We start from the raw sequence: 14,047 nt of genomic DNA, 5'->3' as shown, positions 1-14,047 counted from the left end.
CAGCATCCACATACACACACACATTGGCACACACAGCACCTGCACGTGCAGTGTCCAAATACGTACAAACATTCTGTCCTTGTAATGCCACAGGGTGGCACAGTGGTTGGCACTGCTGCCTCACAGCGCCAGTGACCCGGGTTCGATTCCTGGCTTGGGTCACTGTCTGTGTGGAGTCTGCACGTTCTCCCCGTGTCTCTGAGTTTCCTCCGGGTGCTCCGGTTTCCTCCCACAGTCCAAAAGCTGTGCTGGTTAGGCGGATTAGCTCTGCTAAATCCTTCCTTAAATGTCTAGGTTAGATGGATTAGCCACGGTAATTGTGTGGGGTCGGAGGGATAAGGCCTGGGTGAGGTACTCTGTTTGAAAGTCAGCGCAGACTAAATGGATCGAATGGCCTCTTCTGCATTGTATGGACTCTCTGATTCTATGAAGTGGGCGCCACATGAGGTTTAGTCCCAATTATTATAGGTTAATGTGAGAGAGAACTTAAAAAATCAAATGTACGACACATCTATATCCTCGTGTGTAGGATATCCATTGGGATCTCTGAACCATTAACCAAGTTCCCTATTGGAATATCACTGAATGCCCCAAAAGAAATCCAGTGAACACTGTGGGGGCGATTTTACTATTTTTTTTCTGAATGCTGGGCGGAATTGAAACTTGGAGTGTTTCAGATCCATTTTCTGGGCGAGTTTTCAGGCCCCCCATACGCACTCTGCCTGTAAAAATATCAGCACGCCTGTTGCTCGCTGCAGAAGCCTATGGGCGGGGCTTAACACACCCGAAAACCCTGCAGAGGGAGGAAGTGCGCAAGGGCAGGCCTCTGATGCTGCACATGCGCGTCAGCAGCAGCAGGGGTCTGACAGAAAATAGAGAGCTGTCAGGCCCCTGCTGACGCCCCCTATTAGCTCCTCCCCCATTAGCCCCACCCACTGGCACCACCCAACTGACCCTGCTCCCACTGGTCCCACTCCCTGGCACTGCACAGTGGGCATTGCCCAGGTGCCAGTCTGGCACAGCCCAAGGGCAGCCCTCCTTGCCCTCGTCCCCCCCGGGGGGGGCCTCAATGGTCTCTGGTTCCACCGGCGAGACCAGGTCGCTCCCATTCATGAGGAACATGTCTATCCCTCGCCAGCGTGAACCTTTCCCAGCGAGGTCATAAAGGGAGAACGCGACCCAGATGATTGAGTGCCGGGCTTGCTGAGCAGATGTAAAACCGCATTTAAATACATTTCTATATATTAACCTTCCTCCTACCCATTTCCGGAAATCCGCCGCAGGTAAAATGGCGCCGATTGCATAAACCGGTGCCAATCGTGCTAATCGCTTTACACCCGACTTTACCACCACATCGCGCCCGAAAATAATGGTAAAATTGTCCCCTAGACATAAATGACCATCTTGCTGTGTCATGTTGTCTCTCACCAGCAGATGGCGACGCGGCACAACATTGTCACTGTGGAAAATTCTACAGTTAAAGATTAGAACACAACGCGAGATCAGAACTTCGGATGAGATACTGAGAGGCTGGTCTGAACCCCCCGCTGTAACATTCTCATAATGCACAGTATTCAGACTGACTCCTGTATCTTCAATCGATTCTATTCAAATCCGCCTGCAGTGATCAGAATGTAAATCCACAAGGATCCAAGGCAGGGTGGCACATCTTTGGACTGTGGGAGGAAACCGCAGCACCCGGAGGAAACCCACGCAGACACGGGGAGAATGTGCAAACTCCACATAGACAGTGACCCAAGGCCGGAATTGAACCCAGATCCCTGGCGCTGTGAGGCAGCAGTGCTAACCACAGTGCCACCGTGCCCCGCTACAGGGTTGATACAGGGTTGTGGGAAGAGCTTGGGGCAGTGGGATTAGTTTGGGATTGATACAGGGCTATGGCAGGGATAGCGAGGCAGTGAGATACAGGGCTAAGGGGAGAGAGCGAGGCAGTGGGATTAGTTTGGGGATTGATACAGGGCTATGGGGAGAGAGCGAGGCAGTGGGACTAATTTGGGGATTGATACAGGGCTATGGGGAGGGAGCGGGGCGGTGGGATTAGTTTGGGGATTGATACAGGGCTAAGGGGAGAGAGTAGGGCGGTGGGATTAGTTTGGGATAGATACAGGGCGATGGGGAGAGAGTGGGACAGCGGGATTAGTTTGGGATTGATACAGGGCTATGGGGAGAGAGCGGGGCAGTGGGATTAGTTTGAACATAGAACATAGAACATTACAGCGCAGTACAGGCCCTTCGGCCCTCGATGTTGCGCCGACCTGTGAAACCAATCTAAAGCCCATCTAACCTACACTATTCCAATATCATCCATATGTTTATCTAATAACCATTTAAACGCCCTTAATGTTGGCGAGTCCACTACTGATGCAGGCAGGACATTCCACGCCCTTACTACTCTCTGAGTGAAGAACCTACCTCTGACATCTGTCCTATATCTCTCACCCCTCAATTTAAAGCTATGTCCCCTCGTGTTAGCCACCACCATCTGAGGAAAAAGGCTCTCACTATCCACCCTATCTAATCCTCTGATCATCTTGTATGCCTCTATTAAATCACCTCTTAACCTTCTTCTCTCTCACGAAAACAACCTCAAGTCCCTCAGCCTTTTCTCATAAGACCTTCCCACCATACCAGGCAACATCCTAGTAAATCTCCTCTGCACCCTTTCCAATGCTTCCACATCCTTCCTATAATGCGGTGACCAGAACTGTACACAATACTCCAAGTGCGGCCGCACCAGCGTTTTGTACAGCTGCAACATGACCTCATAGCTCCGAAACTCAATCCCTCTACCAATAAAAGCTAACACTCCTTACGCCTTCTTAACAACACTATCAACCTGGGTGCCAACTTTCAGGGATCCATGCACATGGACACCGAGATCTCTCTGTTCATCCACACTACCAAATATCTTACCATTAGCCCAGTACTCTGTATTCCTGTTACTCCTTCCAAAGTGAATCACCTCACACTTTTCCGCATTAAACTCCATTTGCCACCTCTCAGCCCAGCACTGCAGCTTATCTATGTCCCTCTGTAACCTGCAACAACCTTCCGCACTGTATAGAACATAGAACATTACAGCGCAGTTTGGGGATTGATACAAGGCTATGGGGAGAGAGCGGGGCAGTGGGATTAGTTTGGGATTGATACAGGGCTATGGGGAGAGAGTGGGGCAGTGGGATTAGTTTGGGATTGATACAGGGCTATGGGGAGAGAGTGGGGCAGTGGGATTAGTTTGGGAGAGAGCGGGGCAGTAGGATTAGAACATAGAAAAACTACAGCACAAACAGGCCCTTCGGCCCACAAGTTGCGCCGGTCATGTCCGTACCTACCTCGGCCTATATAGAGGCTTACCTATAACCCTCAATCCTATTAAGTCCCATGTACTCATCCAGAAGTCTCTTAAAAGACCCTATCGAGTTTGCCTCCACCACCATTGACGGCAGACGATTCCACTCACCCACCACCCTGACATCTCCTCTGTACCTACTCCCCAGCACCTTAAACCTGTGTCCTCTCGTAGCAGCCATTTCAGCCCTGGGAAAAAGCCTTTGAGAATCCACCCGATCTATACCTCTCAACATCTTATACACCTCTATCAGGTCACCTCTCATCCTTCGTCTCTCCAAAGGAGAAAAAACCGAGCTCCCTCACCCTATCCTCATAAGGCATGCCACCCAATCCAGGCAACATCCTTGTAAATCTTTTCTGCACCCTTTCAATAATTTCTACATCCTTTCTGTAATGAGGCGACCAGAACTGAGCACAGTACTCTAAGTGGGGTCTGACGAGGGTCTTATAAAGCTGCATCATTATCTTCCGACTCCTAAACTCAATCCCTCGATTAATGAAGGCCAGCACACCATACGCCTTCTTAACCACCTCCTCTACCTGCGAGGCCGATTTAAGAGTCCTATGGACCCAGACCCCAAGGTCCTTCTGATCCTCTACACTACCCTTGATATTATACTCCATCCCATTTGACCTGCCAAAATGTACCACTACACATTTATCCGGGTTGAAGTCCATCTGCCACTTCTCCGCCCAGTCTTGCATCCTATCTATGTCATGCTGCAGCTTCTGACATCCCTCCAAACTATCCACAACACCACCAACCTTCGTGTCGTCGGCAAACTTACCAACCCATCCCTCTACTTCCTCATCCAGGTCATTTTTGAAAATGACAAACAGCAAGGGTCCCAGAACAGATCCCTGGGGCACTCCACTGGTGACCGACCTCCATTCAGAAAAAGACCCGTCTACAACCACTCTCTGCCTTCTGCATGCAAGCCAGTTCTGAATCCACAAGGCAACAGCCCCTTGGATCCCATGCCCTCTCACTTTCTCGAGAAGTCTTGCATGGGGGACCTTATCGAATGCCTTGCTGAAGTCCATGTAAACCACATCTACCGCTTTTCCTTCGTCAATGTGTTTAGTCACATTTTCAAAGAGCTCCACCAGGCTCGTAAGGTACGATTTGCCTTTGATAAAGCCGTGCTGACTACTTTTGAGCATACTAAACTTCTCTAAATGTTCATAAATCCTGTCCCTCAGGATCTTCTCCATCAACTTACCAACCACTGAGGTTAGACTCACCGGTCAGTAATTTCCTGCGCTATCCCTATTCCCTTTCTTGAATATAGGAACCACATCCGCAATCCTCCGGAACCTCTCCCGTCTCCATCGACGACGCAAAGATCATCACCAGAGGCTCTGCAATCTCTTCCCTCGCCTCCCACAGTAGCCTGGCGTTCATCCCATCCGGTCCCGGCGACTTATCTATCTTGATGCTCTTCAAAATTTCCAACACATCCTCTTTCTTAATGTCGACAAACTCAATCTCCTCAGTCTGCCGCAATCCTGTAGTACAACCACCCAGGTCTTTTTCCACCGTGAATAGCGAGGTAAAGTATTCATTAAGCACCTCTGCTATTTCTTCCGGTTCCGTACAGACTTTCTCACCTTCACATTTTATAGGTCCTATTCCTTCACATCTCATCCTTTTCCTCTTCACATATTTATAGAACGCCTTAGGGTTCTCCTTAATCTTACCTACCAAGGCCTTCTCGTGACCCCTTCTGGCTCTCCTAATTTCCTTCTTAAGTCCCTTCCTACAAGCCGTATACTCATCTAGATCCCCATCATCGCCTAGCTCTCTGAACCTATTATTTCCTTTTCCTTTTGACTAGGTTCAGCACAGCTTTCGTGCACCACGGTTCCCGTAACCTACCAAAACTTCCCTGTCTCATCGGAACGTTGTCATGTAGAGCTCCAGACAAACATTCCTTGAAAATCTTCGGTACTTTCCCTCGAGAATACCTCCTTCCAATTGATGCCTCTAATCACCTGCCTGATGGCTTCATATTTCCCCTTACTCCAGATAAACACTTTCCTAGCTTGCCTGATCCTATCTCTTTCCAATGTTAGCGTAAAGGAGATAGAGCTATGATCACTATCCCCAAGATGCTCCCCCACTGAGAGATCCGACACCTGTCCAGGCTCATTAGCCAGTACCAGATCGAGTACAGCCTCTCCTCTTGTCGGTTTATCCACATGCTGTGTCAGGAAACCCTCCTGAACACACCTAACAAACTCCTCCCCATCCAAACCCCCTACCCTCGGGATATTCCAATCGATGTTTAGGAAATTAAAGTCTCCCATCACGACAACCCTGTTATTACTACATCTCTCCAGAATCTGTTTCCCTATCTGCTCCTCAACAGCCCTGTTACTATTGGGCGGCCTGTAGAAAACACGCAGTAAAGTTATCGACCCCTTCCCGCTCTGAACTTCCACCCACAGAGACTCCGTAGACAATCCCTCCACGGCTTCCACCTTCTCTACAGCTGTGACACTATCCCTGATCAGCAGTGCCACTCCACCCCCTCTCTTGCCTCCCTCCCTGTCCTTCCTGCAACATCTGAATCCCGGCACCTGAAGTATCCAGTCCTGTCTCTGTCCCCAAGTCTCCGTAATGGCCACCACATCATACTTCCAAGCATCGATCCACACTCTAAGCTCATTCACTTTATTCACTACACTCCTGGCGTTAAAATAGACACATCTCAAACCATTGGTCTGAGCTCTCCCCTTCTCCATCACCCGTCTATTCTCCCTCTTACACTGTGTACAATCCTTCTCTATTTGTGGGCTACCCTCCTCGCTCCCAGTCACCTCATCACGATTCCCCCTCCCCAACCTTTCTAGTTTAAAGTCTCCCCAGTAGCCTTAGCCAACCTTCCTGCCAGGATATTGGTCCCCCTGGGATTCAAGTGCCACCCGTCTTTTGTGTACAGATCACACCTGCCCCTAAAGAGGTCCCAATGATCCAGGAACCCGAATCCCTGCCCCCTGCTCCAGTCCCTCAGCCACGCATTCATCCTCCACCTCACTCCATTCCTGCTCTCACTTTCCCATGGCACAGGCAGCAATCCTGAGATTACTACCTTTGCGTTCCTCCTTCCCAACTGTCTACCTAACTCCCTATATTCTCTTTTCATGACCCCTTCCTTCTTCCTACCTATGTCAGTGGGACCAATATGTACCACGACCTCTGGCTCCTCTCCCTCCCACCTCAGGATATCTGGGACGCGACCTGAGACATCCCGGATCCCGGCACCAGGGAGGCAGACCATTTGTTTGGGGATTAGTTTGGGGATTAATGCAGCACCATGGAGAGAGTGGTACAGTGGGATTAATTTGGGGATTGATACACTGGCTAGGGGGAGAGAGTGGGACAGTGGGATTAGTTTGGGGATTGATAAAGGACTATGGAGAGAGTGGGGCAGTGGGATTAGTTTGGGGATTGATACAGGCTTATGGGGAGAGAGCGGGGCAGTGGGATTAGTTTGGGGGTTGATACACTGGCTATGGGGAGAGAGTGGGGCATTGGGATGAGTTGGGGATTGATACAGGGCTATGGGGAGAGAGTGGGGCTGTGGGATTAGTTTGGGGATTGATACAGGGCTATGGGGAGAGTGGGACAGTGGGATAAATTTGGGGATTGATACAGGGCTATGGGGAGAGAGTGGGACAGTGGGATTAGTTTGGGGATTGATACAGGGCTATGGGGACAGAGCAAGGCAGTGGGATTAGTTTGGGGATTGATACAGGGCTATGGGAAGAGAGTGGGACAGTGGGATAAGTTTGGGGATTGATACAGGGCTACGGGGAGAGAGTGGGGCAATGGGATGAGTTGGGGATTGACACAGGGCTGTGGGGAGAGAGTGGGGCAATGGGATGAGTTGGGGATTGACACAGGGCTATGGGGAGAGAGCGAGGCAGTGGGATGAGTTGGGGATTGATACAGGGCTATGGGGACAGAGCGAGGCAGTGGGATTAGTTTGGGATTGATACAGGGCTATGGGGAGAGAGCGAGGCAGTGGGATGAGTTGGGGATTGATACAGGGCTATGGGGACAGAGCGAGGCAGTGGGATTAGTTTGGGGATTGATACAGGGCTATGGGGAGAGAGCGAGGCAGTGGGATGAGTTGGGGATTGATACAGGGCTATGGGGACAGAGCGAGGCAGTGGGATTAGTTTGGGGATTGATACAGGGCTATGGGGAGAGAGCGAGGCAGTGGGATTAGTTTGGGGATTGATACAGGGCTATGGGGAGAGAGTGGGACAGTGGGATTAGTTTGGGATTGATACAGGGCTATGGGGAGAGAGTGGGACAGTGGGATTAGTTTGGGGATTGATACAGGGCTATGGGGAGAGAGTGGGACAGTGGGATTAGTTTGGGGATTGATACAGGGCTATGGGGACAGAGCGAGGCAGTGGGATTAGTTTGGGGGTTGTGGAAAGGCTATGGGAGAATATGGGGCAGTTTTGGGATGTATGTGAACTCGTCCCAGTGACTGTATGAAGAGGTCAGTTACACAGTAAGGTTTGTGGATTCTGGATGGTTTGGCCTCCCCTTGGCCACCTTGTCAACCTGTGTTTGGCACTCTCTTTGAGCTGACTGAGTGCCGGCTGGTGCCTGCTGGGTGAAGTTGCAACAATTTGTTGCTAAAGGAAGGAGTTACCGAGGGAAAAGAGAAGATTCCTCACCCCTATTCCCCTCTCTTTCCGCAGGAGAAAAGTTTCACTTGTAAAATCTGCGGGAAAATCTTCAAACGATCCTCAACGCTTTCCACACACCTGCTGATCCATTCGGACACTCGGCCTTATCCCTGTCAGTATTGTGGGAAACGCTTCCACCAGAAATCCGACATGAAGAAACACACCTTCATCCATACAGGTACCGAAAAATATCCACCTCATACCCAACAGGGACCGGATTGACTCCAGCTCAATCCCAACAGGGACTGGCATTGACTATGCATTCCCAACAGGGACTGGATTGATTCCAGCTCAATCCCAACAGGGACTGGGATTGACCCCAGCTCATTCCCAACAGGGACTGGGATTGACTCCCTATTCCCAACAGGGACTGGGATTGACTCCAGCTCATTCCCAACAGGGAAAGGGATTGACTCCAGCTCAATCCCAACAGGGACTGGGATTGACTCCACATCCTCAACAGGGACTGGGATTGACTCAAGCTCGATCCCAACAGGGACTGGGATTGACTCCAGCTCGATCCCAACAGGGACTGGGATTGACTCCACATCCTTAACAGGGACTGGGATTGACTCCAGCTCATTCCCAACAGGGACTGGGATTGACTCCAGCTCATTCCCAACAGGGACTGGAGGGGTAATCCTTGAAATTTTAATTCTGAATATTTTTAGGGCAGAGCGAGATAGATTCTTGACGAACGAGGGGGATGAAAGGTTATCCGGGGGTGGAAGGTTATCAGGGGTGAAAGATTATCGGGGGTCAGCAGGAATATGGGGTTGAGGTTCCAATCAGATCAGCCATGATCATATTGAATGGGAGAGCAAGCTGGAGGAGCCGAGTGGCCTCCTCCTGTTTCTAATTTGTGTGTACTAATACTGATCGCTGTCACTTGGTGATGAATATCTTATTCCCGCAATGTTCTGTTACAGGTGAGAAGCCTCACAAATGCCAGGTGTGCGCGAAAGCATTTAGCCAGAGTTCCAATCTCATCACCCACAGCAGGAAACACACCGGCTTCAAACCTTTCATCTGCCCTGCATGTGGCAAAGGATTCCAGCGCAAAGTCGACCTGCGCAGACACCAGGAGACACACATGGGGATGAATCTGGCTGTTGTATAGGCTCGAGGAAACACCTGGGGGGGTGGCAGCCAATAAGGATCATGCTCCCCGACTCGACCAGTGAACAAAGTCGCGGCTCTCCGATTCAGCCAAGCAGAGGCTCTCTGGAGAACTGTGTTCCAGTGAAGCTCAGCGCAAACTGGAGGAACAGCATCTCATCTTCCGGCTGGACACGTTACAGCCTTCCGGTCTCAACATCGAATTCAACAACTTCTGATGATTCGCTCTACCCCACCTCCACCCCCTTTGTTTTCATTTCATTTTTAACTGTTCCCTACCTTTTATTTCTTTATTGTCTTTATTTTTCTTTTCCCCCTACTTCGTCCCCCTTTCCTTACCTTGTCTCCGCCTTTGCTTCCCTTTTCCCCCGTTTTATTTCAATTTTACCTCCCCCCTCCCCCACATCTCCATCTGTCACAGCTTTCCCTCTGATTTCAGCTTCTCTGCCGTTTTTCCATTCACACCTTCTATTCTCTCTATGGGCTGCCATTAGCAGCCTTTCCCCTGGTTTCTCTGGCTATGACTCATCTTTCATTCTCTCCCCCCGCAGTATAAATATCTCCCACTTTCTGTGCCTTTTAGTTCCGACAAAGGGTCATCGGGACTCGAAACGTCAGCTCTTTTCTCTCCTTCCAGATGCTGCCAGACCTGCTGAGATTTTCCAGCATTTTATTTTTTGGTATCTGGAGAGCTGATTGGTGGGATGTCGCTGTACTTTTTTTGGACTGTCTGAAGCTATCTTTGTGGAGTTGTAGTTCAGCATTGCTGCATCCCTGGGCAGATACTGGACCCGAATCTGGCAAGGAAGATCCCAGTAAAAGCAAAGGAGCACGATTCCTCATCTTTCTCGGACCATCCTGGAGGGGTGCTGCACCTTAATCAACTCTACCTTCTCAGGGGCAACTGGGAGTGGGCAATAATTGCTGGTCTAGCCAGTGACACCCGCAATCCATGAACCAAAATTGACGTCTTTTAAGGAACTGTTTGATGATGTAACTATGTGTAAAAAGACCCAGAAACTCGGATCAGAAAACGGTCTGCGATATTCCTGGGAAAACCCGAGGCTCCAGTGAGGAAGTCCTCACAGTATTAATGAGATTAGAACGATAGTAAAGGCACTTTCCCGAGGTGCCCGAGACTTTTTCTTGCCTCAATGTTTATGTTCTGCATTTTTTAAAATAATAAATCAGCCTCTTTGGACAATGGCCCGTCGGCTGTGATGGTTCGGAAAGTTTGCATTCCTGTTCTGCAGGGGGGAAAGTCCCACGCCCTCCCACCCCCCCATGCCTGGGGGATAGTTGGGGGGGTAGGGGGGGTGGGGTGGGGGCTGGGATTGAGAAACAGCCTCTTGGTCTCAATGGCATTCCACCGTCCAGCCGCAGTGTGATGCCTTCACAGTCGAGGAGCTGGTTAACATTCTCTGCCGAAGCTAAGCTGATACGAATAAGGGTGAATTGGTCTGGTAGTTCAACACTATCCAGGGAAGGGCGGGCGGGGGCGGGGGGTGGGGGGGGGGGTGCAGGGGCGGAATCCGACTGGAAATATTCTCCGGATGCAGAGGGAAATGCAAATTGATTTTGTAGAGCAGTGATAGGGACTGAGGTGGGCAGGACTGGGAGGGAGGAACAGAGTCAGTGCTCAGTCAAGGTCTCCGGGTCGGTGACTCGGGGCCGGGGACTCAAGGCCGGGGACTTGGGGCCGGGGAATCGGGGCCGGGAATCGGGGACTCGGGGCCGGGGACTCGAGGCCGGGGACTTGGGGCCGGGGAATCAGGGCCGGGGAATCGGGGACTCAGGGCCGGGGACTCAAGGCCGGGGACTCAGGGCCGGGGAATCGGGGCCGGGGAATCGGGGACTCGGGGCCGGGGACTTGAGGCCGGGGACTTGGGGCCGGGGAATCAGGGCCGGGGAATCGGGGACTCGGGGCCGGGGACTCAAGGCCGGGGACTCAGGGCCGGGGAATCGGGGCCGGGGAATCGGGGACTCGGGGCCGGGGACTCGAGGCCGGGGACTTGGGGCCGGGGAATCAGGGCCGGGGAATCGGGGACTCGGGGCCGGGGACTCAAGGCCGGGGACTCAGGGCCGGGGAATCGGGGCCGGGGAATCGGGGCCGGGGACTCGGGGCCGGGGACTCAGGGCCGGGGAATCGGGGACTCGGGGCCGGGGAATCAGGGCCGGGGAATCGGGGACTCGGGGCCGGGGAATCGGGGCCGGGGACTCGGGGCCGGGGACTCAGGGCCGGGGAATCGGGGACTCGGGGCCGGGGAATCAGGGCCGGGGAATCGGGGACTCGGGGCCGGGGACTCGAGGCCGGGGACTCGGGGCCGGGGAATCAGGGCTGGGGAATCGGGGACTCGGGGCCGGGGACTCAAGGCCGGGGACTCAGGGCCGGGGAATCGGGGCCGGGGAATCGGGGCCGGGGACTCGGGGCCGGGGACTCAGGGCCGGGGAATCGGGGACTCGGGGCCGGGGAATCAGGGCCGGGGAATCGGGGACTCGGGGCCGGGGACTCGAGGCCGGGGACTCGGGGCCGGGGAATCGGGGCCGGGGAATCGGGGACTCGGGGCCGGGGACTCAGGGCCGGGGACTCGAGGCCGGGGACTCAGGGCCGGGGAATCAGGGACTCGGGGCTGGGGACTCAGGACTGGAACTTGGGGCCGGGGACTCGGGGCCGTGGAATCGGGGCCGGGGACTCCGAGTTAAGCACTGTTTGCAATCGGATTTGTTGAGGTGGGTGCAGGATTGGTCCCACTCTGAGAGTGAGGGAGAGGTACAGCCAGTTCCTGATTCGCTGCCTATTGGAGAGTTTCTGACAGCGTGAGATCACGTGGGGCGGCGGGGGGTGGTGCCGAGGGGGGGTGGGGGGGGCGGCGGGTGGTGGTGCCGGGGGGGTGGGGCGGCGGGGGGTGGTGCCGGGGGGGTGTGGGGGCGGTGGGTGGTGCCGCCGGAGGGGGGTGGGGGGGCGGGGTGGGTAGTCCAGGGTGGGACACCTTGCAGTTACTGTCTACACATAAGTAATGAGCAGAGTTTGTGTTCTCCCCTCGCTCTCTCCTCTAGGACCTGCTAACTTGTTTCTTCCAAAAATCAATAAATCTGTGAGAAGATTACGAACATTCCAAAATGACCATCACACAAAAAGCAATAATATTCAGGCTCTCCACATACATTAAGTAACATTCAGAGATGCTCCAATAAAGTCAAGGACACTTTTTCAGACATTTCACAATGCTGTCACAAATGTTGCAGTTATTTTAGAGGTTGAAAGTTGCGTCAGTGCCACTCAGATACCTGTAAGGTTCACTGTATATGTGGTTGAAAGGTCTTAGTTAGCAACCTTCCCCATTGTGCCTTTGCGGGAGCTGCACCAAGCTTGAGAGCGTCCCTCAGCACGTCGTCCTGGTCCTTGGAATGTGCCAGTCTACAACACTCAGTCAAGGACAAATCTTTGCACTGGAAGATCAGCAGGTTTCGGGCGGACCAACGAGCCTCCTTCACCGAGTTGATGACCCTCCAGCAGCAGTTGATATTTGGTGCTACTCGAGCTGCTGCTGACTGTCCCGATAGACTCCTTGTACACCTCTGACTGTGCGGCCAAATTCCCCTCCAACTCCATTTTCAAGTTTATTGATGACAACACCATAGTGGATCGGATCTCAAACAATGACGAGACAGAGTACAGGAATGAGATAGAGGCTGGCACTTTATGACTTTGCTCGCATGAGGCTCGTAACATCCCGCCCGAGGCCGATGAAGAAGTCCACTCTGCAAGCCGTGCCCGTCCCAATTCCAAGGCGGGATTTCGGTAACGTTCCGGCAGGACAATCTGGTGAGCTGGTGTGATGTCAATAATCTCTCCCTTAATGCACCATAGAAAGCATTCTTTCTGGTTGTATCATAGCTTGGTCTGGCTCCTGCTCTGCCCAAGACCGCAAGGAACTACAAAGGATCGTGAATGTAGCCCAATCCATCACGCAAACCAGCCTCCCATCCATTGACTCTGTTTACACTTCCCGCTGTCTCAGAAAAGCTGCCAGCATAATTAAGGATCCCACGCACCCCAGACATTCTCTCTTCCACCTTCTTCCGTCGGGAAAAAGATACAAAAGTCTGAGGTCACGTACAACCGACTCAAGGACAGCTCCTTCCCTGCTGCCATCAGACCTTTAAATGGACCTACCATATATTAAGTTAATCTTTCCCGACACCCTAGCTATGACCAACACTACATTCTGCACTCTTTCGTTTCCTTCTCTATGAATGGTATGTTATGTCTGCATAGTGTGCAAGAAACAATAGAAATCATAGAAACCCTACAGTGCAGAAGGAGGCCATTCGGCCCATCAAGTCTGCACCGACCACAATCCCACCCAGGCCCTATCCCTACATATTTACCCCCTAATCCCACTAACCTACACATCTCAGGACTCTAAGGGGCAATTTTTAACCTGGCCAATCAACCTAACCCGCACATCTTTGGACTGTGGGAGGAAACCGGAGCACCCGGAGGAAACCCACACAGACACGAAGAGAATGTGCAAACTCCACACAGACAGTGACCCGAGCCGGGAATTGAACCCAGGGCCCTGGAGCTGTGAAGCAGCAGTGCTAACCACTGTGCTACCGTGCCGCCCATATACTTTTCACTGTATACTTTACAGTGGTCCTTTAGAGGATGAGAAGGGGGATGTAATAACTGGAAATGAGAAAATGGCTGAGGCATTGAACAGGTATTTTGTGTCGGTCTTCACAGTGGAAGATACAAATAACATGCCAAAAATTGATGACGGAAGCCTATGGCAGGTGAGAACCGAGAAACTATCATTATCACGAAAGAGGTAGTATT

The 14,047-nt window shown here is 52.3% G+C and overlaps 1 protein-coding gene across 1 annotated transcript in view; it reads left to right on the top strand.

The window, feature by feature from the left end:
- The window catches only part of LOC144507542 (zinc finger protein Gfi-1b-like), a 121,129-nt gene extending 110,723 nt beyond the window's left edge, over positions 1 to 10,406 (top strand). The window contains exons 6-7 of the mRNA XM_078234682.1: positions 8,098 to 8,263; positions 9,015 to 10,406. Of these exons, the coding sequence (XP_078090808.1) occupies positions 8,098 to 8,263; positions 9,015 to 9,205 (357 nt within the window). The 3' untranslated portion in view covers positions 9,206 to 10,406. The remainder of the gene's footprint in view (positions 1 to 8,097; positions 8,264 to 9,014) is intronic.
- Positions 10,407 to 14,047: the final 3,641 nt, after the last annotated feature.

This window comes from Mustelus asterias, chromosome 19 (assembly GCF_964213995.1).
Source record: "Mustelus asterias chromosome 19, sMusAst1.hap1.1, whole genome shotgun sequence".
NCBI lineage: Eukaryota > Metazoa > Chordata > Chondrichthyes > Carcharhiniformes > Triakidae > Mustelus > Mustelus asterias.
The sequence above is the reverse complement of the archived record's forward strand: the minus strand, read 5'-3'. Positions and strand labels throughout refer to the sequence as shown.